Source organism: Cuculus canorus, chromosome 2 (assembly GCF_017976375.1).
Source record: "Cuculus canorus isolate bCucCan1 chromosome 2, bCucCan1.pri, whole genome shotgun sequence".
NCBI lineage: Eukaryota > Metazoa > Chordata > Aves > Cuculiformes > Cuculidae > Cuculus > Cuculus canorus.
The window spans coordinates 104,829,886-104,853,871 of NC_071402.1; the positions used below are offsets into that span (position 1 = coordinate 104,829,886).

Consider the following 23,986-nt stretch of genomic DNA (forward strand, 5'->3'; position numbering starts at 1 on the left):
GTGGTGGGGAAGTAGGGCCCTGAGCTGGAAACTCACACTGTAAGAGAGCCAGCAGCGAATTCCTGGATCTCACTTACACAAGTACTAAGATAATTATCTGTAGTGATGAGCAATACATTTTTTCCCTGAGGAGAAGAAATGAAAGAAAACACTTGCTTGACTCATCCTTGCCTAGTTCTTGCAGCGAGAGCTGAAGCATGCTTACAGTCACCACCACAGCGAGAAGTGCCTGCCCCAACTTTCCATGTTTACAGAGATACTGTGGAGAAAGCAGAAAGGAATTTGCTAGGCTATCAGGTTTGCTACCCACTTCAGTGAAGAGAACTACTGAAATTGAACGAAATGAAACACTGAGTTACACCTGGACAATTCCTCAGGTAGAGAACCCTACACTGCGTGTTATCATACCGTCACGCCCAAATAGGCACTGTGCAGTACAAGCACTTTGATATCAATCTGTTGGGTTGACACTAAAGGGATTGTACTAAACCCAGTGTGGTATAAACAGCTAAACTTCTCTAGTCAGGCAAGGTATGTCTCCTGTCCAGAAAGGGAGAAACCACAGACTAAGGACAGGAAGCATAAGAGAATTTTGTTGGCTTGCCTATATCCATCAGGTGTGCAAAAAGACACAATCGTGCCAGCAGAAAAACAAGTTCATGGCAACTTAAAATGAGCCTGCCTTTGCTACTACAGCCATTGGCTTGTTTTGTTTTGGTTTTGCTAGTACACATTCCCTGACTGAGCTCCTAATCTCTTGAAGACTAAACCTTCTAGATTACAGGCATACTACCACATCTTAACATGACAGCACAAATCTCTCACTACAACCACACTGCCACCAACACCAAGCTAAGCAGAGTAGTCCACAAAAGTAACAGCTTCCCTTCCTTGGGTGGCAGTGTCATCAAGCCCCAAAAGAACATCAGCACATGCAACAGAATACTCCTCTCACATAAAGTGTAAAGCTCTTGAAACACATGCCGCCTATGGTCTTTGGTCTGCCGTCAGTGAGACTCCGGTCACACTCCTACACACTCTCATTCCTCTCATATTAATTTCATTTCAGTGTTCTCCAGTTCTTCCTACTGTGAGAGAGGATCCAAACAGACTGGAATGTATGTAACTATAAAGTCATAAAATTACATTAAATACACTTGCCTTAATTTAGTGTTATTGTAAAGATGGATTTGTACAGGTATGGGCTGCATACTTGAGGTCCATGATCCTCACCTCTAATTACAGCAGCACAAGACCTGAGGAGGAAGACTTCATCCTCAAAACTATTGCCAGTTATTTAGTTGCATGATGCCTACCAACTTCAGAGGCTGGAGACCAAGCTAATGAGTATGCTGTCATTCTTGCTCTGGCAGGGAAGAAACAAGCTGCATACAGAGGGCTCGAGCACAGCCAGGGCTGGAGCCAGGGCACTGTCCCACCACCCTTTTTCAGCACCCTACAAAACCAGCCACTTACCACGGTCATTGAACTGTGGTTTCAAGGCACAGTTCACTTCATGGTCACTTCCAAGGTAAAGGATGGAGCCAATGTGGGTTGGTTTTTTTTCAGACCCTCAGATTAGAACCACAGAGGGAATGGTGTGCTGGAGGACTGCTGGGTTCACAGATACACACCAGCTAGACTTGAGGATGACGTTCTCTCCTGTGCTGCAGCTGATGGTGGGCATTCCCTGGAGGTACAATCTCCAGCCACAACACTCTCCTGCCCCACAGACAGAAAAGGCTGGGGAGGTCATTAGCTCCAGGTTGAGAACTTCTGCTCTGACAGACACTTGGCAAGTGATGTGGGAAAACAACAGGACACCATCTGGAGAAGTTAGTCTTATCTAACAGTGTCTTTCAGGAGAAAACAGGAAACATACTCAGCTAGTTTTCCCTTCTTGCATGGAAAAGGTCTGTAGAATTTTCTTTGTTACAAATGCAGTATTGTCTGTCCTGTAACTCCTGTTAGGTGATATCTAACATACTGAAACTGAGTGCTCCCAGAAAGGACAGTCCTGTTTCAAGCCATACATTCCCTCTCCTCCCTTGCAGGCAGTTTCATGATGCTACCACTGCACAAACCTCTGCTGAACCAATGGAAAACTATTCCCTCTCAATTTTTCCCCCATCCTCTTTTTAGTGGCTTAGTTTTCCACAGTGTCAGTGGGTTGATCTGATTCCTCCACAGCTGCATGGTCACTAGACATGCAGGAGCACACAGCCAGCAGAACGAGGGGTTAGGGACCATCCTTGCTAGCAACAGCTCACTGCGGCATTGGACCAGACACAGATTAGAAACCACTTCTTGCTAATTCCTTTCCTTCTAAAAATGTAACAGACTGAAAGCTGAGTCATTGAGAAAGAGGAAGAGATTTTTAGTTATTTAAAACACAGGTTATGTTAACACCTATTTAGTGCAAAGCTGAAGACACACTTGAGAAGACAGACATTTTTAACTCAGCAGTGAAAACTTTTCACTTAATATGTGAGAAACCTGTCAAGATACACTGTTCTCAAAAAGAAAATAAAATGAAAGAAAGAAAGAAAAAGAAAAGAAAAAGAAAGCTTTCAACAAACCCAGACTCTCCTCTCATGCTCCTTCAACATAGCAAGAATGGTATTTCATCTCATGTATTACCTCACTGGTGTCAGGAAGGTGATAATATCCACTATTTAAGACCTTATCTTTCCCTTGTCTTGGAAGCACTATTTAACACCCATGATCCTAGGCTCTGTGCTAGGTCTTCAGACAGACCTAGGATTTGTCTCCCAAAAGCCACTATTCAAGCAAAGGAAAAAAAAAAAAAAAGATTGCTTTAGAAAGGCTTTGTCTCTTCTAGGCAGAAGAAAGTTTGCATTAGCAATAATAGATCTTAACAGAATTTCAACAAAGCCTTCAGCAAAACACAGAAACTGTAAACTGCTGCATGCATAGCTGAGGATACAAACAACATAGCATCTCCAAAAATTAGGCTTAAAAATGTAAAATACCTTTCTGCATTTTTAATTCATATGAATTTCATTTTATTTCACAACAGATTTGAGGTACATTGGTAGCCACCTTGTCTCAGAAAGAAAAAAGAATTTTCATTTTCAACTCTGTAGCATAAGCTCAGGCATTAATCTGTTTCTGCCTGTAAACTCACTCCTACACAGATGAGCAGAGTGAACCTGTATGAAGGCACACTCACTCCAGTATTCCTTAGCCTAGTGGGGTAAACAAAGTAAAAGAGTCAGAGGACTTTCCTTTTACAGAGAACGCATAACAGAAGGGGCTAAAAATTTTCTACTGCTGCAAAAAATATGAACAGTCTTTATAGATGTGTTTTCTGATTCGAAAAACCCCAAGGCAAAAAAACCCCACACCTCTCCTTCTAGGACACAAATGGCACTTGGCCACTGTTCCCTTCTTGCAGTGAGCATGAATCTGTCTCCTCCTAAGCAGGAGCAAACTGAGAAAAGTGTGCAAGCTCAGTCCTCCTGCCTGGAAATCACAGCCCATCTCGCTGCTGTCAAGAGGCAGGGAAGACTTGGCAGCACCAGCTGGATCCCCAAAATATAAATCGTATGTAAACTCTTTCTTGCCTTCGCTCAGCAATGCAATAGCTGCATTCCAATCGACAGCTAGAGGGTAAGAAAAACCACCAAAAACTGCTTAAACTGCTAAGGCCCCACATAACTAAAACTAACGAGCAGGAGAGAGTTGGTGAACACATCTACATTAACAACTCCCTTGCAGAATTTTTGGGATAGAGTTTTCCCTATCAACTTGGACAGTATTATTTCTCCCACCATCCACTTGCACAATGCCACAAGAGATAAAACATCAACAGCACAGTATCAGTGGACTTCCACAGAGAAGCACGTCATAGAGACATCAACCCTGGTGTGCAGTACACATTCAGACATTCAAGGGTACCTACATTCCCGTAATTTCACAGAATCACAGAATCACAAGGTTGGAAAGGACCCATTGGATCATCGAGTCCAACCATTCCTAGCACTCCCTAAACCATGTCCCTCAGGACTTCATCCACCCGTTCCTTAAACGCCTCCAGGGAAGGCGACTCAACCACCTCCCTGGGCAGCCTGTTCCAGTACCCAATGACTCTTGTACATTTGTACATAGAGGAAACCCTGACAACTAACGGATAGAAAAAAAGTATGAGAAACTGAGGGTTGGTGTGTGTTTCCCCATAATCCTCACAATTTATTGAGCTACTATGATCAAAATGTTGCTCATCTTAATGTGCTTGTATAGGGCAGAGAGAGAACCCCACCCTCCTCAAGTTTGAAGAGATTTTAGGATAGAATTTTAGGCTTCTCTTCTTTGCTAAAATTTGTCCTGTTCAAGTCCAATAACAAAAACAATACTAAAAAGCTGCACACAGCAGTTACCCAAGTGGGAAGCAGCTAGCCAGCTTTGCTTTTATTTAAGTAAATCTTGTATGACAGACTGTCTGGAGTGTTTGAGTTTTATTTCAAGATAACACAATTTGCTGTTCATATGACATGTCTGTTCTTTCATTCCTTTTAAAAAAAAAGGTACTTGACTTTTTGTAGTATCTTTCATCTGACAAATTAACTATACTGATTGGTTTTTTTCCAACCATCCAGTTATCAGTATTGCTATCAGCATTCTCACTAGAGTTTCTAGTAATAAGAAACTGCGTGTGTAGAAATGTCAGTTTCCAAAAGTGATGGTCTATATTTTGCATAGTCATGTGGAAACCTTCGTTGTGGGTTTCTTATCCACATCTCACACCACCTACAGTGACTACCACAGGCCTCAGCTTACCTTAATATAGTGCACTAAAAAGCTTGACTCTAAACATTCAGGCAGTTGTATTAGCTCCTGTGTTTCTCTGGACACAGCATATGGGCCAGCCAGAAGCTTAGGCACCTAAAATTACTCAACAGTTTTGAAAGTTGAAGCCATCCAGCATGCCTCTCAGCAGCAGTAACAGTAAAACATTATTACTGCTACAGCACAGGCAGGGTCCTCTAATGGGCTTCAACAGCTCTGCTGAGCCTCCCCATCCCTCCCTGGCTTGAGCCTCCCCATCCCTCCCTGGCTTGAGCCTCCCCATCCCTCCCTGGCTTGAGCCTCCCCATCCCTCCCTGGCTTGAGCCTCCCCATCCCTCCCTGGCTTGAGCCTCCCCATCCCTCCCTGGCTTGAGCCTCCCCATCCCTCCCTGGCTTGAGCCTCAGCCACCCAGCTCGCCTCCACCCAGCACTTCTACAGCTTGCAGGACAGAAAGCAAGCACTCAGTCTTGAGAAGCCACACCGAGATACTCTGGTGCCCTCATTCAGGCTGCGTATATGCTTGCTTCATCATCAAGGAGGGGTGGGGAGATTGTTTAGTCCTATTTTTTCCCATCCCAAAGGCAACGCTATTAATTTAAGTCATATTTAAGCTTGGATGGCCAAAGCCCTTGGGATGCCTGATGAAATAAAAACAGAAAATCTTGATATATACCCCAAACAAACATCACTTTGAGGACATTCTCAAAGCCTTCCACAAAACTGAGAGCTAACCTTCTCATACAAAACTGAGGCAAAATGCAGACATATTGGTGGAGCCACCAGCCACACCGAGTGAGACTACTGGCTATTCATGAATGCCGAAATCACATACCCCAGTGATTACCAGGGATAGCAGTCTCCTAGTGAAAAAGAGCATTTCAGGCCACTGCAGTTAATAAGACACTGCTACCTACAAGTAGCTGAATTAAGCTGAAAAATACAGATGAATGAAGATTTAATGCTGTTCATTTCTTCCTGCAAGAACCAAAATTACCTGTCAAGTTATCCACCTTAAAAGTTCCTCATTTTAGCTTACACTTTAAACTGTTCAACTGTGACTAAACTGCAAGCAAAACTCATGGCATCTTTGGTTTTTCTCCCCTAACAACAAGGTCTTCTCAAGCAGAGCTTCCCCAGTCCCAGGGCTGGAGATTTTTCTTTCATCATGGGAAGTCTTTGTCATTATGATAGAAAATCCTTGTCAAACAAGAAAACTCAGCATTAATGCCTCTTTCCCACCACCACAGAGATCTGGGCATTTCTATAACTAGTGTATCTCAGGCTCTTCTAGAGAAAGGATCCTAGCACCAAGAGCCAGCAATTTCTAGCAGGTAAATCCTGCTTCAATAGTGATGCCTTCAGTCACCTTTGTGAAACCACCATGAACGCATGCAAGCACCTTCTCCTGCCCTCCAGTCTCTTTTTTGTATCTTCTACCTTTACATCAGGAAGAGCAAACCACTTCTCCACAGGAGCACGGCACAGAAAATTACTGATCAAGCTTCAACCTGAAAGCTGCAAAGAAGCATTCTCCACATCCAAACTCACATCCACCTTAAATGTCATGTATGCTTACATGTGAAAGTGTTTATATTCCTTTCATCCATATAACCAGAAACAGCATTTTTGAATGCACATGGACAGAAAACTCATGAATATCTTGCAACAAGTATTCTGGGTAATTTAAGCAAGGACTTAGCAACTTTAAACATCAGTAAACCACTGCAGACCGCTCTGAAGGGCTAAACAGCTTCCTGTGCTCCCTCCCTCATTGTCTGAATAGCAGGCAAAGCCTTTTGCAAAATATTGAATGAAAAACATATTCCTCAGATCATGCTCTATTAGATGTTAACTAGGATCATGTCAAAGCTGCAAATAGATTTAAAATAACTGTAACAATGCTTTTTCAGATAATTATAGGATCATAGAAGGGGTTGGGTTGGAAGGGACCTTAATGATCACTGAGTTCCACCACCACCACCACCCCTCGTGCCATGGGCAGAGACACCTTTCACCAGACTTTGAACATCGCCAGGGAGGGTCCATCCACAGCTTCTCTGGGCAACCCGTGTCAGTGTCTCACAACCCTCAGAGTAAACAATTTCCTCCTAATATCTAATCTAAATCTCCCCTCTTTTAGCTTAAAATCGTTACCTCTAGTCCTGTCCCTGTACCCCCTTTTAAAGAGCCCCCTCCCCCATCTTTCCTGTAGCCCCCTTTAAGTACTGGAAGGTTGCTGTAAGGTCTTCGTGGAGCCTTCTCTTCTCTAGGCTGAACCCGAACTCTTTCAGCCAGTATGGAACTTAGTGCAGGAAACAGCAAAATTTTCAAATACCAAAAGCCTCCTAAACAACCAGATGTCTCCGACTCTGTCATTTAAACCCCCAGCATTCTGTTTCCAGGCTTTTTCTTCCTGTAAACCACAACTTAAAACAATTTGTAATACTTCTTCTTTACATAGCATCTCATTTTAAAAGGTATCCTAAGCACTTCCAAAGAAGAAAAAAATAATCCACAAAACCAGATGGCAAACCAAACATTCTAGATTAAAAGTAAAAAAAAAAAAACAAACCAAAAAAAAACAAACAAAAAACCCAAACCACAATTAAAACCTGTATAGAAGCTTAAATAACAGCAACATCAGCTACATCCAAAGAGGATTTATGTAAATTACTTTTTTTCAGGCACACAGGATCCTTCTCAGGAGGATGCAGTTTAAGAGAGCAGAGACATCGAATCAAACAGATCCTGGAGGTGCAAAACGTTTCACACGCTGAGAAGAATAAATTCCCTCTGAGAAATGCCAGTGCCTGTTTTATTTAATCAACTTTTTGCCATTTGTGCTTACTGAAGAGTTTCTGCAGAGTCAAGGAGCGATTGTGGGCCAGGCTCTGGGCCAGGTTTACAGCCAGGTGAGATGCAGCCCAATTAACTTGAATTGAACTTAACATTTACATTAAATGGTAATTTTGATGGGATGATGCTGGATGATGCAGTGGGCAACATACCAGACATGGTTTATCTACATAGGTGGCATAAACATGTAGCAAACATCACTCTCGTTAATTATATCCATTACAGAAAACAATTATTACACAGTCGGCACTCCGGTTTCCACCAGGTAGGTTTGGTGGTACGTTGTTATTTTTCAACAACTAATTCGTTTCCTGTCTCAACTGCTCCACCACAGAGGCAACACGGCCCTCCAGCCCTTCGACACCTCCAGCTAGACTGCCTCTGGGCTTTATAAACGTGAAGCCGTACCAGAGAGAAGCCCATGGCCGTTTCTGAAGTCATGCCAGCACGCTGCCACCACATGTGTCCGGCCGACGACCCAATGGGCACTTGCCACCTTGCCACCAGAAGATGCCCACAGCAGTGTGCCCACCGTGAGCCTGTCCCAGGGTGGCTGCCAAAGCCCCTGGCCTGCCCCAAACCCAACCCAACCCCAAGGTAACCCCTAAGACCGATAGACAGCTCTCCAAAAGAAAACATCTATGAATCTGCCTGCTAAAAAAGGGAGCTGGTTTCCCAGCGCCTTGACAGAACCGCATGGCACAGATTCCCCCCCTCCAGTTAACAGGAGCTGCTAATTTTTGTACGGTTTCCTTGTTTTCTGTAAGCGTTAAAGCCGCGCTGCTCAGGCTCCCCGAGAAGTTGAACCACGCTGCTCCTCCCGAGCTGATGCCTCTGCCTCGCAGGGTACATTCTGTCCACCAAAGCACGCTTAAAATAAAACCAAACCCCTCGCCTTCCATTCAACCCTTGCGTTGTGTCCCTCGGTGACCCGGCCAGCTAAGATAAAGCCAAAACCCTCACCTTCTGTTTAACCCTTGCACCCCGCATCCCTTGGGGACCCAGACAGTTTGTTAGGAAAAGGCAGCATCCCCTACACGGTGCCCCCCCCTCCCCCCCCCCGGTCCCGCATGCCACCCATCTTCATTTTTCTGCTCCCGCAATAAAAACTAAAGCTAAAACAAGCCAGGTCGCTGCTCACACTGCTCCTCCCAAGGCAGCAGAGCCGGGTTCTCCCACGCCTGGGAGCGCCTGGAGCCCAGTAGGCTCTGCCAGGGGCATCGACCCCTGAGGAACGCCCGTAGCAGCGCCCGCGGGCTGCGCACGGGCTGACAGGGATGGCGAGTGCTCCCGGGATGAGCCACCGCGCTCCAGGGCGAGCCAGCCCCATTCCCGGGGCAAGCCAGTCCGTTCCCGGGGCGACCAGCCGTGCTCCGGGGATGACCCAGCCCATTTCCCAGGCCAAGCCCGTCCATTCCCGGGACTGCGAACCAGCCCCATTCCCGGGGCTACCAGCCCGCTCCTGGGGCGAGCCAGTGCATTCCCGGGGCGACCAGCCGTGCTCCGGGGATGACCCAGCCCATTCTCCAGGGCAAGCCCGTCCATGCCCGGGGCTGGAAACCGGATCATTCCCGGGGGGAAAGCGAGCCAGCTGTGCTCCAGAAATGACCCAGCCTCATTCCCCGGGGCGAGCCAGTCCATTCTCGGGGCTGCAAACCTGATCATCATTCACGAGGCTGCGAACCAGACCATTCCCGGGGCTGCCAGCCCGCTCTCGGGGCGAGCCAGCCCTTCCCGGGATACCCCATCCCCGCTCCCGGCGCCCTTCCCGGGATACCCCATCCCCGCTCCCGGCGCCCTTCCCGGGATACCCCATCCCCACTCCCGGCGCCCCCGCCCCTCACCTCCCAGAGCAGCGAGAGCAGCAGCGCGGCACCGGGCTGAAAGCGGCGCATCTCTCCTCTCCTGCTGCGGGTCAGGCGCGCCCGGGCGCTGCCGGCGCCGCCATCCCCGGCGGGGGGCGCTGCGGGAGGAAGCGAGCCGAGGCCGGGGCGGCACAAAGAGACGGGAACGAGGGGCGGGGAGAGCGGCTGGCACCGCCCCCGGCATCGGAGTGGGCGGTGGGGCGGCGAGGAGAGTGTGGAGCGAGAGCGTGAGGTGACTCGGGGGGTCGGTGCCCTTCCAAGGAGTCTCGGTGCTTGGTCTCTTGCAGGGGCGACCAGCTGTCCGAGGGTCTTTGTGTCCACCCTGAGGAGTCTTGCTGCTTGGTCCCTTGGGGGTGACCAAGTGTCCAGGGTGTCTTAATGCCCACCCGAGGAGTCTTGGTGCTTGGTCCTGTAGGGGACGACCAGCCAGCTGGAGGGTCTTGGTGCCCACCGGAGGAGTCTTAGTGCCGACCCTCAGGAGTCTTGGTGCCTGGTCCTTTGTGGAGGCGACCAGCCAGCTGGGAGGTCTTAGTACCCATCCCAAGGAATCCTGGTGCTTGGTCGCTTAGAGGTGACCAACTGCCCGGGGGTCTTGGTGTCCACTCCTAGGAGTCTTGGTGCTTGGCCCCTTGGGGGGTAATCAGCTGTCTAGGGTATCTTAGTGCCCACCCAGAGGAGTCTTGCTGCTCACCCCAAGGAGTCTTGGTGGTTGGTCCCCTGGGGAGCAACCAGCCAGCCAGAGTGTCTTGGTGCCCACCCTAAGGAGTCTTGGTGCCGAGTCCTTGGTGGAGGTGACCATCAGCTGAGGTCTCTTGGTGCCCACCCCAAGGAGTCTTGGTGCTTGGTCCCTTGTGGGGGTGACCAGCTAGCTCCCAGGGAGGAGCAGTGAGCCCCTGCCAGCCTCGTGGAGTTCAAGGAGGCCAAGTGGAGGTGGAGGAAGGGGATTCTGCCCCTCTGCTGCCCTCTCCTCAGATCCCGCATGAAGTCCTGTGTCCATCTCTGGAGTCCTCAGCACAAGAAGAACATGGATTGGGCCTAGAGGAGAGCCACAAAGATGATCAGAGGGATGGAGCACCTCTCCTGTGAAGAGAGGCTTAGAGAGATGAACTTGTTCAGCCTGCATAAGAGAAAGCTCTGGGGACATGTTATAGCAGCTTTCCAGTACTTAGCACCTTCCAGTACTTCTGCTACCACAGACAGGGGTTGTGCTTGGTCCCTTGTGGAGGTGAGCAGCCAGCCAGGGTGTCTTGGTGCAGACTCCAAGGAGGAAGAGCAGCAAGCCTGTGCCAGCCTCATGGAGTTCAGAGAGACCAAGTGGAGGTGGAGAGAGGGGATTCTGCCCCTCTGCTGCCTTATCCTCAGACCCCGCATAGGGCACTGTCCTCACCATAAGAAAAGTGGATCTGTTGGATCAGGTCCAGAGGAGGGCTACAAAGATGATCAGAGGGATGGAGGACCTCTCCTGTGAAGAGAGGCTTAGAGAGATGGGCTTGTTCAGCCTGGAGAAGAGAAGGCTCTGGGGGGGAATTACAGCAGCCTTCCAGTACTTAAAGGGTGCCTACAGGGAAGCTGGGGAGGGACTTTTTACTTGTAGTGACAGGAAAAAGGGCAATGATTTGAAACTGCAAGAGGGTAGATTTAGATTGGATGTAAAGAAGACATTCTTTGCAGTAAGGGTAGTGAGGCACTGGAACAGGTTGCACAGGGAAGTTGTGGATATCCCATCTCTGGTCAGGGTCAGGTTGGATGGGTCTTTGACGAACCTATTCTGATGAAAGATCACAGAATCACAGAATCACAGAATCACAAGGTTGGAAAGGACCCATTGGATCATCGAGTCCAACCATTCCTAACACTCCCTAAACCATGTCCCTAAGCACTTCATCCACCCGTTCCTTAAACACCTCCAGGGAAGGCGACTCGACCACCTCCCTGGGCAGCCTGTTCCAGTACCCAATGACTCTTACTGTGAAGAATTTTTTTCTGATATCCAACCTGAACCTCCCCTGACGGAGCTTCAGGCCATTCCCTCTAGTCCTGTCCCCTGTCACTTGGGAGAAGAGGCCAGCTCCCTCCTCTCCACAACCTCCTTTCAGGTAGTTGTAGAGAGTAATAAGGTCTCCCCTCAGCCTCCTCTTCTCCAGGCTAAACAACCCCAGCTCTCTCAGCCGCTCCTCATAAGACTTGTTCTCCAGCCCCCTCACCAGCTTTGTTGCTCTTCTCTGGACACGCTCCAGAGCCTCAACATCCTTCTTGTGGTGAGGGGTCCAGAACTGAACACAGTATTCAAGGTGTGGTCTCACCAGTGCTGAGTACAGAGGGAGAATAACCTCCCTGGACCTGCTGGTGACCCCATTTCTGATACAAGCCAAGATGCCATTGGCCTTCTTGGCCACCTGGGCACACTGCTGGCTCATGTTCAGTCGGCTGTCAACCAGCACCCCCAGGTCCTTCTCTTCTGTGCAGCTCTCCAGCCATTCTTCCCCCAGTCTGTAGCGCTGCATAGGGTTGTTGTGGCCCAAGTGCAGGACCTGGCATTTGGCCTTGTTAAACCTCATCCCATTGGTCTCGGCCCAGCAGTCCAGCCTGTTCAGATCCCTTTGCAGAGCCTCCCTACCCTCCAGCAGATCCTCACTTCCTCCCAGCTTAGTGTCATCTGCAAACTTGCTAAGGGTGCACTCGATGCCTTCATCCTTGCCCATGGCAAGGAGGTTGGACTAAATCGTCTTTGAAGGTCCTTTCCAAGCCAAACTATTCTGTGGTTCTGAGATTCTATGACAGTGCATGACAGTGCTCCCTCCATCAGCCTTGGGGGTGGAAACAAGAGCTGTGTAGGTGGGCTTCACGCCCACTGTCTACAGGGCGCACCTTTGGCACTTCAGAGAAGTGCCCTGGCCCTTCATTTCTGTAGCCTGCTTGGTAAGAGAAGAGTTGTCTTCTCATAAAAGTCTCAGGACTAGTCTGAGACTACAGCAGAGGCGTTTGCAGACTCAGTCAGTGAGGCCCATAACAGGTGCCTGATGTAATTATGCCCTGGGGATTTCCTTCCCCGTCACCTTGTCCTGGTGCTTTGACCTTCCTTTTCCAAGCCCTTTCCCACCCGTACCACAGCTAGACGTGGTACCATGTTCAGTGGGACAGAGATGCAGCTCTTCTTTTAAGTTTACCAGTTCTTTTAGGTTAACCACAGTTTACTGAGGTCTCCTGACCTTGCTTTATGGGAGAGCTAGCTACTTAGCCCTCAGAAAAATATCAAAATAGATTGGGGGGGTGTGGCACTCTCTTACCTTCTCCTGCTTCCCTCTGAATGACAGACCTTTCCTAGCAGCATTTCTGAAGGAGGTGTACACTCCCATTGTCCTTTTGTGTGCTGTCCATTGAAAAACAATTAGCACATTCTTGCAACACACAGCTCTTTCATTCATCACTTCCTTGTTGTCATAGTTGTCAAGGAAGATGCCATCTCCTGATGCCATAATGCCCCAGTGAAATGTCATCAAGTGGTTATTATTTCTGTACACTGCAGTGAAATGTCATCAAGTGGCTATTATTTCCATACAGTGAACTTTAGAGGAGTTCAGGAGTGGCTTCCATCTGGCACCATTAATCATATGTCCTTTCACACCCAGGTCATATGTTCTGTGTAAGAAGTAACTGTAAACTTTAACAAACTCCCAAACACTGTGTGACATTGTGTACTCGGAGGAAGCCTGTACAAGTCCTTCCTGGATGACCACTGGCTTTTATACCTCTTCTTGTCTCTATTTGATGCCAACCAATCTGAAGCTCCAAGTTGTGTTTTTCAGATGAACACTCATGTTTCTAACTGAATTTGCTAGAAAGATGCCTAAGGAGATGTGGCCATCATTTTGTCCAACAGTGAAAACTGAATGAGGTACCTATACATACAAGTGTCCCTCTACGTGTGAGTGAAAAGTCACACATTCTTACATCTAGGGTATAGAGACAGACATGTTGTAACTTCGGTATCATCTAAGATGGATCAGCTCATGTTGTCTCAATATGGAAAGTCAGGTATCACTTAAAAAAGGCTCTAATTCATGGAAGCTGGAAAAGGACAGCTTTCAGAGCTCTGTTCTGACATATGGCACTAACACTGAACTCCTCCCTTCCCATTGCTCTTTTCTGTGTTGCGTGGCACAAGAGACCACATTTTGGAGACTCTCCAGCACGCTATGACTCTCATGGAGCCCATGAAGTCAAACAGCCTGACCCATTTAGGGACACCGAATGTATCTGAAAGCCATTGCTGAGCACCAGTGCTCCATGCCGATGTTGTATCTACCAACAGGGGTGTGCTGGTAGCCTGGAGATGGGCAGAAATCCTGATAGCACAAATTCTGGGAGAGAAAGGTGTGGAAAAAAAGGTAGGAGGGGAATCTGGAATCTTGCAACTGAAGATACTACCACTCTCAAAGGCCAATGCTGCCTGCACTTTCAGCTGATGGCCTGCTATCAAATATGCCTAGGCAAGAGCCAGCTATTAGATATGTTTAAGTTAATAATTAACACATACTAAGTTTAGGTTGAGAACCAAGAAATTGTTAGAATTTTATTTTCTCAAGAAAAGAAGGCCTCAGCTGGGGCGAGAAAGGGAAAAAAAAAAAACCAACTACAAAAAATGAATGCTGTTTTTTTTCCAATAAGCAGATTAGCAAGAGTGAGGTGGAGGCAGTGGGCTGGAGGAAGAGGAAGCCACACATCTGGAGGCGAATGCTTCCCAGTGCATGGTTTATTATCCAGCCTAGATAAGGTTATGGATATCCTATGCTATAGAATTCTTTGCAGGCCAAGAGAAGAGCTGAAAAAGTAAAAAACAGATCCTGACCCAGGAATAAACAGTTTGGGATTTAATTTCAGTCATATCTCAGCTCCCTTAAGTGATGTCTTCTTCTCTCATTTCCGCCTAGTTTCAAGGAACCATTTTCATCCCTGGAGAAATCCCATTAGCTTTAATGGAGTTAGAGTACAAATGAACTTAGCCCAGTATGTGGCATTTTCTCAGCGAAAGTGCGAGTTGCAGCAGAGGCCCTTCAAGATTGTCTGGGCTATAAATGAACACTTTCTCTCCACTGCGCTGCTGTTCACTGGGGAGGCAGGCAGGGTGCACACAGCATGCCAGTTTGACATAACAACGAAATGAGATAAAGCTTTTGTTGGAGGCAAGATCCCTTGGTAAAAAAAAATAGCCCTTTCCTTTGCATCCTGATTCCAGTCTTTCTTCAGATGCTGTGTGCAAAGAGCTTAATACAGAGCATCCAGAATCTGTGCATAGATATATATACTATAAAAAATAAAATAGATCTTGGAGCAGTAGCATTAATGAAGCTTTTTTTATCTGATTGAGGCTTGGACTGCAGCTGGAATATTCACAATATCCCTCTCCTCTGTGGATTCTTAGGTCTTCCTTCATAGTATTGCCATCATTCTCTCAGTAGAGGTGCCAGTATTAACATATTTCCTTTACTCAGCCATCTCTCTTTCCCGAAACGTAAAAGCATGTATTATTTTTGAGACTGCCACTCCTCTACCATCTTTTTTTTTTTCAAATTGAGTGACAGGTACAAAAATTCCTAGGAGGAACTCACAGTATATTTACATGTGTGTATTCTGTAGGCCTTATTTTGAACGCAGACTGGTAAACAGTCTGGGTTCAAAATATAAAGAATTTAAAGAACTTGAAGTACATAGTGCTTACAAACTGCTTTTTATTGAGCATTTTCTTGTTTGTCTTGAAACATTTGTTTCTAATACTGTTGAGAAATATTCAATTCCACAAGAGCTGTGTGTGAAGCAGGGAACAACTTTGTTATGAACAAACAAATATGATATTCTCAGTTGTTTCTCTGCATGAACTGTAAATAATTATGTACATCTACTATTTCGTATTTATCAAAGCATGCTATCACACGTGCTATTAAAAATTAGTCAATTTCTTGTCTTCCAAACTCTGTATTTTAAGCTTAAGATCATCTCAAATATATATTCTTTTTTTACAGTTATGTAAATGATGATAGCCTTTGTCAGTAAATAACAGAAAGCCCTTTTCAATAACATAAAATATTCAGTAAATGTTTCAGCCTTCCAAAATCATCACTGGTATCTGTTGAGAAACTACATTAGCATTATTCATTTACAAACAGGTAGAGGAAATATTCATGAATGCAGCAATAACCAGCCAAGATAAATATAATGTCATATTTCTGCCGGTTCTCTACCTTGTTCAAAGCATTTTGCCTAGGTGTGGTGTGGTTTTTTTTGAAGATCCTATGCCTCTTTTAGGAGATATGGGACTTAGTCTGGAAAAACTTGACCATTTTTTCTAAGTCTCTAGCAGTTTACACAAAGGTGTAATATCTTGACAGAATAACAGTTAAGCTATAATCCAACTTCCTGGAATAAAGACTAATTTTTTTCATGACCTGCACCAACATCAACCCACCATGATTGACTTTAAATGCAACTATAAGGGAAACTGACTTGCGACTTGCTTAAGTTTTAACAAGCTACTCCAAATTCAGTAGCATGTTACCCCCAGTGCCTCCATCTTCAATAATTATATCTTCAGTAATAGTCCATGGAGGTACAGCAAGGTGATGCAGACATTCTAGCCCTCCTTCAAGTGGTAATTAAATATTTATGCCTCCTACAAGTTACTTCTAGTGTGGAAATACATTATTGAGCTGAGCAGCACCAGTGGAAAAAAGCACCCGAGTTGTATTTTAGTATTCCAATACATCTAGATATTAATTTTTTAATGTAATGCCAGCATCATCATTAATGTCTGCGAAGCACAAGAAGAGATCAATTTTCCGTAACTACTGAAATTAAATAAAAGTCACTGAACGGAGCTGTAGTCTGCACTGCCTCAGACCTGAGCACAGTAAGTATGAAACAGCGTCAAATTAGTGTGGTGACTTTCTGTACCACCTTCAAATGCTTTGTAAGGAAGGAAAAGGAATGGGTCTTCTGGGGAGATGGTCACATCTGCCAGAGGAGGAAAACAGGGCTGAATTGCCTCTGTGGGAAGTAGTGAGATGAGATGAAACAGCCTAACTTTGGCCAGACAGACCTAAGGTCAGAAAATGAGTAAGATTTTGTCAGAAAGGTCAGGAAGCCATGTGAGGACAAGGAGATGAGCAGGGTGAGACTCTGAAGACAAAAGGCACAGCACAACAGAACACAGTGAACATAAGCAGTATGGTGCACAGGGGTAGAAATTACCTGAAATGGAGATGCATAGTGGTGATAAGTGCACTGCTGACAACCTGCTAGCTGTGGCGTGGGGCAGGTAAATGTAGTTTGTGTCCTCCCTTGGGAAAGTGAGAGCCTGTGGTAGGGAGGCAGGGTAAGGGAAGAAGAGGTGATAGTGCTGCTCCCCTAATGGCCAGTCACAGAACCAACAGCTGCTGCCTATCGCTGATGTTGGGTAAGCCAGTCATTTATATATAAATGTGTAATATACCAAACCATTTCTTGTTCCAGACTCTTTATTAGTTGGTGTGGTAAACTGCAAATGGAAAAAACGATGCTCTGGCTGAACATCTATGTAATCCTGTCAGCACTTGCTTACTCTCTGTTTTGCCACTTGATTTAAAACCATAGTTATTCTCCGTAAGTGTTGAAAGAAAAGGGATGAGGAGAGGAAAGGGTTATGGGCAGAGACTAAGAACTAGAACTGATCATTGTCAGGAGAATGTCATGTATTTGGACACTCAGTGAGCTTTCTTAGCACTCTGGAGGAAACACTTGGGGAATGCAATTCCAAGCACATGGTGGCATAATGGAAATGCAAAGCCATCCCCTGTGGCCTGTGTGGATGAGCCTCCTGGAATGAAATGATCTGAAGCACTTTACTTTTGCTTTCTCTTATCTCATCTTCCCATCTATGCCACAAACAATCTGTCAACCCTTACAGCACCCTCCTAGCCAGAGAATAAAAAAACTCTACGAGGTCATTGGTTACAGTCTGGAATAATGAGACCTCAGTGATCCACTTCTTCTCGTATCAATGTAAATTAGGATTATTCCCACTGAAGTCAACGGGACAAGTATAAAACCAGAGCAAGTGGAGAATCAGGTTTTAGATTTCAGCTTGAAGTCAAACAATAAGATGAAGTTGCCTAATAGGGCTTTTCCTTCTTCAGTTAAAGCAGTAACCATTTCCTGTTTGTTTTTTTCTCCTTCAGTGTGAATTTATCTGTAGCAACACTGAGAATTTCTCCACTGCTGTAGCCTGGATATTTCAATGTGAGAAATAACATCCCATTAAATAAAGTTGGAAAAATGCATCAATTCTCTGGAACTACAAGCAAGGTGTTTAACAACTAACATCTCCCCTCCAGCAATCTTGGTTTTCTCATATTGTAATGACATGGGAAGAGGATTAAGCTGTTGCTGGACTGAAAAAATCAACACAAGACGTATTCTGGAAAAACACTAGGGATAAAATGCTACCGATGTCAGAATGACAAGATATCATGACAATACTAATGGGATGTCTGATCTGTAAAACAAACCATTTTCAATAATGGAAAATATGTTGGGCTATTAAAAGGACTGTGCAAAGATGCTGTTCACTCAGTCTGTTGTGGCAACCTGAGAGAAAGTCATGGGGTCCATTATGAAAAGAAATGTTGTTTAACCTTTAATCAACTTTCTTTGAGATGTGATGTCTCCATCTACATTTATACACACGCAATACTGTTAGGCAGGGAATATTTGCCTTAATGGTACCCCCAGCAGCATCTCCGTCCACCTATTCTCCCATGTTTTACTACTGAAACTGCTCCCACCACCACTAATTGGGTTGCGTGCAAAACAACAAGAGGGAATCAAGCATATTTTCTGGCTTCCTGAAAATTCAGCAGGGGCTAAAACAGAGAACACAAGGTCAGCGGTGGTAGATGAGCAACCTTCACACTTGAGTGATGGTCTGCAGGTGTGCCCAGTGAATGACCCTAAGCCTTTCAATAATAAAAAGTCTACCTACAGCCAAGGCTGTGAAGCAGTCTTGGCAGATACAGAGCTTAGATAAAAATACAAGACACAGATCTGCAAAGCTGGCTGGCATTAACAGCATGAGGTGTAGCAGAGTCATTGCTTAAATTCCAAGGAGGGTTGTCCACCACATACTTACATGAGGTAATGAACTCTCAGTAAAGGAAATTTTCAAGCTACAATAAGTAAAGAAAAATGAATGGGCTATACAGGAGGTCTCTCTTGGGCAGAGGTTCCAAACACTTAGTCTCAGAGTTAAGTTTCATAAAGCTAAACCACTCAAGCACAGATTGCAACACTGATATGAGTGCTGGCACCTGGATAGCTTTTGCTGTCTAAATGGATCCTGAGAGGCTACAGGCAAGAAAGCTTTAGCTTTGCTGTAATATGAGCAATGAGGTGATTTCTGTGTCAAGAGTGAAGAAAGAAGCCCGATGGATTGTAGGTTTAATAGGTATTGGATTTCTTTAGTGAAGGTACTAGACAAGGGTTTTTACCCTTAAAAGGAGTATCTCCAACCATCTGTTAGATTTCCAACCACCTTCTTGAGAAAACCTGAGGAGCAGAATCAAGAATTTCTCCCTGGCAGCAGTGCAGCCTGAAGGAAAGCACTGAGGCATGTAAGGCCCTGCATGAGGGAACTACCTTGATTTTTTCAGCTGTGCATACTGCTTATCACATAGATCAAGCTAAGTCCTCCAGCTGAGGAGTATCAGCTCACTAACTCCAGAGGCATTCTGTAAGTCCAGTCCATTGAATAAATCTAAATGTAAGAACTTAGTAAACAGTAAATTGAAGTCAATAATTTATTATTCACTTGGCCTTAACAAACAAATAATGCTATTCAGTGTGGAAAAACATCTCACACCTACCTAAATCCACTACAGCATTTATTATCCGAGGCATGCCTTCCCAGCTCTTCTGAACCACTGCAGTGTGCCATGCATTGTTAAATAACTTTCAAGCAGCTCTATTTTCATCTACACTAGATTTTTACCAGGACAACATGCCTTATGTTAACACATACTTGCCTGGCCTTCAGTCACTTTCAAGTCTGATCACTAAAATCTGTGTTTGTGCTCCCATAACTGTTTTTTGTAATGCTCCCTCTTCCAGCTACCCCAGCCTTGAGACACCACACTATGAGCACGCTCCAGGGCATCCTTATGTTTTAGGAAAGAAGTATTGGACTTTCTAGGCTTGCTCATATTAAAGAAGAGGCAATGTTTGCCCAACTGTAGAAATAAAGCTGTTTCTTGAGCAAAGGGGCCATGATGTGGTGGGGGTAAATAACATTGCTGGGATATGAGGACAGACCGAAACCAAAGCTTCCCAAAAGCCAAGGGAAGCTGATAATCTTACATGAGAGTCTGTAGCAACCCCTTGCTATGCAAGGCAGGATACTATGACAAGGTATCTTATTAGTGCTTCCCTCTAATAGTAAAGACTACATCACATTCAGAGAGAGATCTCCCAGCAGCATGAACTAGTGAAACACTTGAGGTAGAAACCTAAAACGATGCAGACCCCACAGAGAAGCAGAAGCTTTCTGCTGCAGCCACTCAGAAATGGTGCAAATGTAAGATGCTTCCCTATTCTTGGCCACAAGTCTTTCCATCCTCAGCCATCTCATTCCATTATCCCTCTTCTCTTTTCAAAACAGCAACTGACTACGCACAAGGAAAGAAGAAAACAGTAGTTTTTTTTTGTAGGAAAACAGCTGTAATGCAGTCATAGCCCATAAAAATAACAAAACCGTTCTACAGTCAATGCAAAACCCATTTTTGACGGAAAGATTGAATTCTGAGTAACAAACAGTAAAGCACACAAAAGAGCAGAAAAAAAGTTTAAAACAATAATGATTTCCACATCGAAAAACTGATCCAAAAGGGAGTTTCTTTGGGCTGCAGCTATGTACAAAATTGGCTTGAGAAGAAAGAGTTATGGTCTGATAGTGTTGTGGGGAGTTGCTGCCACATATAGAAGAAGTGTTGGTATCCTACATCTCAGCATAACAATCGTTACACACCTGTGCATTAGATAGTGGGGTGACAAACAGCCAGATATCAAAAAAATAAAAAGCAATATAGCTTCTACCAATGGACTCAACCATTCAGCTTACTGTGCACAGGGCAGAACACACAGCAGCAAATGGCAATATAGACATCAATTATTCAACAATTATTATCTATGTATCATTATTAATAGACCTTGCTTTGACATTTGCAGGGATTTTGCCTGCAGAGTGATGCAGTTCCCAAGGTGAAGTGCTTCTGGACTCCATTCGGGATTAATATTCGTTATCTGTGTGTCTTCTTTTACTGGTGGTGAGAGGTATTTACAGGAACAATAGGACAGGAGAAAATATCCTTTCTAAGGGGATATTAGTCTGCTTTTCACTGTACAAAAAGCAACAGGCTTAAGGGCAAGCGTAAGAAGACTGAGCCAGCCATTATTCCAGCAGCAGCTCAGCCTCAAAGTATTTACACTGTACCTAGAAACAGTCAAACTCAAGATGTTTATTAGTAGATGAGGCTGTTAATGTGCTTTGCTCTTCTTATACCTGCTGTATTCATACCTCATGAATGAGAGATCTCAGGTCTGTGCGAAGCTTTTGAAAGCAAGATATTCACTTCTTACAATCTCCAAAGCTTGGGATAAGATATTATTTTTATCTTAGGCTTGAGAATTCACAATATAGATGATCTGAAGGAAGTAGAAATATCCTGCCTGTCAGAAGATGGTATTACTTTATTACTAACCAGATTCATGTGGGTTTCAAATGGAATGTGAAATCTCATAGCTAAAAATAAACAGTGAAATTATTATATTTCTAGTTGAAATATCTGATCATTTGGTCTTGTTGTGTGTTAATGGGATACCATCAGACCTGTAATTACAACAGTGTAAACCAAGTACCTCTAATAGCTGTCTTTTCACCCAGCCATTCTTATTCATGGAAATAAAGACACAGCATGTTACAGCACTTTTTCAGAACACTAGTCCAACCTAATCTAATTTATGGTGGCAACCTTTAATTTTAACTGGGCCAATTCACTCTGTGAAACCGCAGAGAAAACTATTCTGACAGTGCAAAATTATAAAGTATTGGAAACAATACAAGTCTGAAATTGCATGTAGGAGAAGAGCATCCGAATTAAGGTAATCACAATGGAAAATATCATGCAAAGCTGTCACAGGAAAAGGAAACCAATTTTAGAAAAAAAATGTCATTTACTCGCATTGGGTCAGATCCAGCAAGCTACTGAAGTCAGCAGGGGATCTTTGTCTTGGTTTTAGCAGGCTTTGGATCAGAGCCATTGTTTCTTGCAATTCGGAGAATCAATTTTGTCCTTTGACTCTCAAGACTGAATTGAATGAATAATACTTATTTTGATAATGTTGAAACCCTACTTGACCAATTCGAGGATATTTTGAATGACTGTGTGCAGGCCACCTTTATTGCTGGTGTCACTGAGCTTTACTGAGCTGAGGCCCCCAAGAACTCCTCGTACCTGTCTGCTACCCCAGCTCTCTGAGAAACACAGCCTATAGAGGGGTAAGGTACCGGGCAATGCTGCTTTCAGAGACCTTCCAGAGCTGATACACATTTTAATATTCCTAACTTACAGATTTTAATTAAATCAAATGTCAGTGGAATCATATTATTTCCTGCCAGTTAGATTTTAATGAAGTTTTAAACTGATCCTTCACTTTAATGAAATAATTATGTAACACGGGGATGTGTACTACTGTTCATCTGAATTAATAACGTGATCGCTTTGTGTGCTGTCATTTTCTGCTGAGGAGGAAGAATATCAATCAGCTTTCTCAGTCTGCTAGAAATGAAGGAGAATTCTCCCTGTTTGTGTTTACTGACACAAGATATGTGCTCTCCTCTCTAGAACGTGTCTTTCTTACATTGATTGTTCTCCTCCATCCTCTCTTACTCCCAAACCCATGGAGTCTACTTTGTTTCTGGCTGAAGAAGTCAAGTTAGCAGATGACCATTGCCTAGCTGCTTGAAGCAATGCAAGCAGAGTCCAGAAAGCTTACTCAGTTATAAGAATTGAAGCATCAAAGCCTTCTGTTGCAGGCAGTCAACAAAAATAAACAAGTTCAAGCAGCTTTGAGAATTAGCAGAGTTGGTTAGGATAAAGAGCTATTTAAAGGAAGCAGACACTTAATGCTGAGATGAAAGGACAGGTCAGTAAGAAAGGAGGTGGAAATACAGCAGTATTTGACCTGGTGGCATTTTTAAAGGGCTTCTCTTGGGCTTCCATCCTTATTTTCCTATAATTATTCTGTATGCAGTGAAATAATCAGAAAGACATTTGATGCTCTGGTGGGCCTTTGTAAGCCACTCATTCCCTGCGCTAGTATTGTCTTTGTGAGGGACACAGACTCTTCAGAGAAAAGATGTAGAAATCCAAAGAGTGCACTCCAGGGAAAATTCCCCTGTGCCAGCAGCAGCACACAATATGCCCCACATTTTTAAAATGTTCACCTCTAACAAGGAAGCAAAGTCATCAAAAAAGAAAGTTTTATAATCTATGTACACATGGAAAACACTGTAGCCTCATTTCACCTAAGTGTGGTTAGCCATTCACTGTGCAGAGTCTCACAGGGGTGTTCTGAAGGATGAGATTTCTACATGACACCAAGCAGATGAATTCTAAGTCTACTCGTCTTATTACAGTGCTGTACGCAAAGATTGCTTTCCTGAGCAAAGCAGAGGAAATTGCCTCCCCATAGTGTGCTCAGTCACAACCGATTATCTCTCCAGCACCATCAAGTGCAAGAAACTCTCTACTCCCTTTTGATGTCATGGCTTCCTCACGCCTCATGCTCCAACACGTTCACCTGCAGCCAGTTCTCCAACCCCTAGCAGCTTCAGTTTAGTCTGCTTTTAGCCTAATGCCCATATTCTCCCAGTGCCTGCTGTTTTTACTGCATAAAGGGGCTTGTTTGACCTGAAAAAAAGAGTTTGGCCTCTGGATCTAAGGTCTCCCATTGCTGCCTGTCCGTAGAGCAGCCCACATTAACCCCAAAGGAGGCTAACAAAGCTGTAAATCCCACACTTTAAACACCAGCAGACCCACTGGCAGTCTTTACAGATTTTCATGGATCATCATGCACCCAAATGAAGGAGCTTTCAAGAAAAACCCACTGTCAAGTTTAGCATGGCTTCACACATCAGCCAGAAGTAATTTACCTACTTATATGCCATGGCTTATCAATATGTATGCGCTATATCCATTAACCTAAAAGAGATCTGCTGAGTCATCAAGCCTAGTTTCTTTCTGTCTCAAGAATCTCATTCAATTCAAACATACATTTACTGAAGGGCATCTTTACACTAATCAAATTCTCTTGAAAACCAAAGAAAAATTAGTAATTAAAAAAAATATATATAAATTAGCTTCCAAATCAA

General features: G+C 44.6%; 1 protein-coding gene across 1 annotated transcript in view; it reads right to left on the reverse strand.

Annotated features, from left to right (window-relative positions):
- The window catches only part of VOPP1 (VOPP1 WW domain binding protein), a 74,276-nt gene extending 64,552 nt beyond the window's left edge, over positions 1–9,724 (reverse strand). The window contains exon 1 of the mRNA XM_054057867.1: positions 9,511–9,724. Within this exon, the coding sequence (XP_053913842.1) occupies positions 9,511–9,561 (51 nt within the window). The 5' untranslated portion in view covers positions 9,562–9,724. The remainder of the gene's footprint in view (positions 1–9,510) is intronic.
- Positions 9,725–23,986: the final 14,262 nt, after the last annotated feature.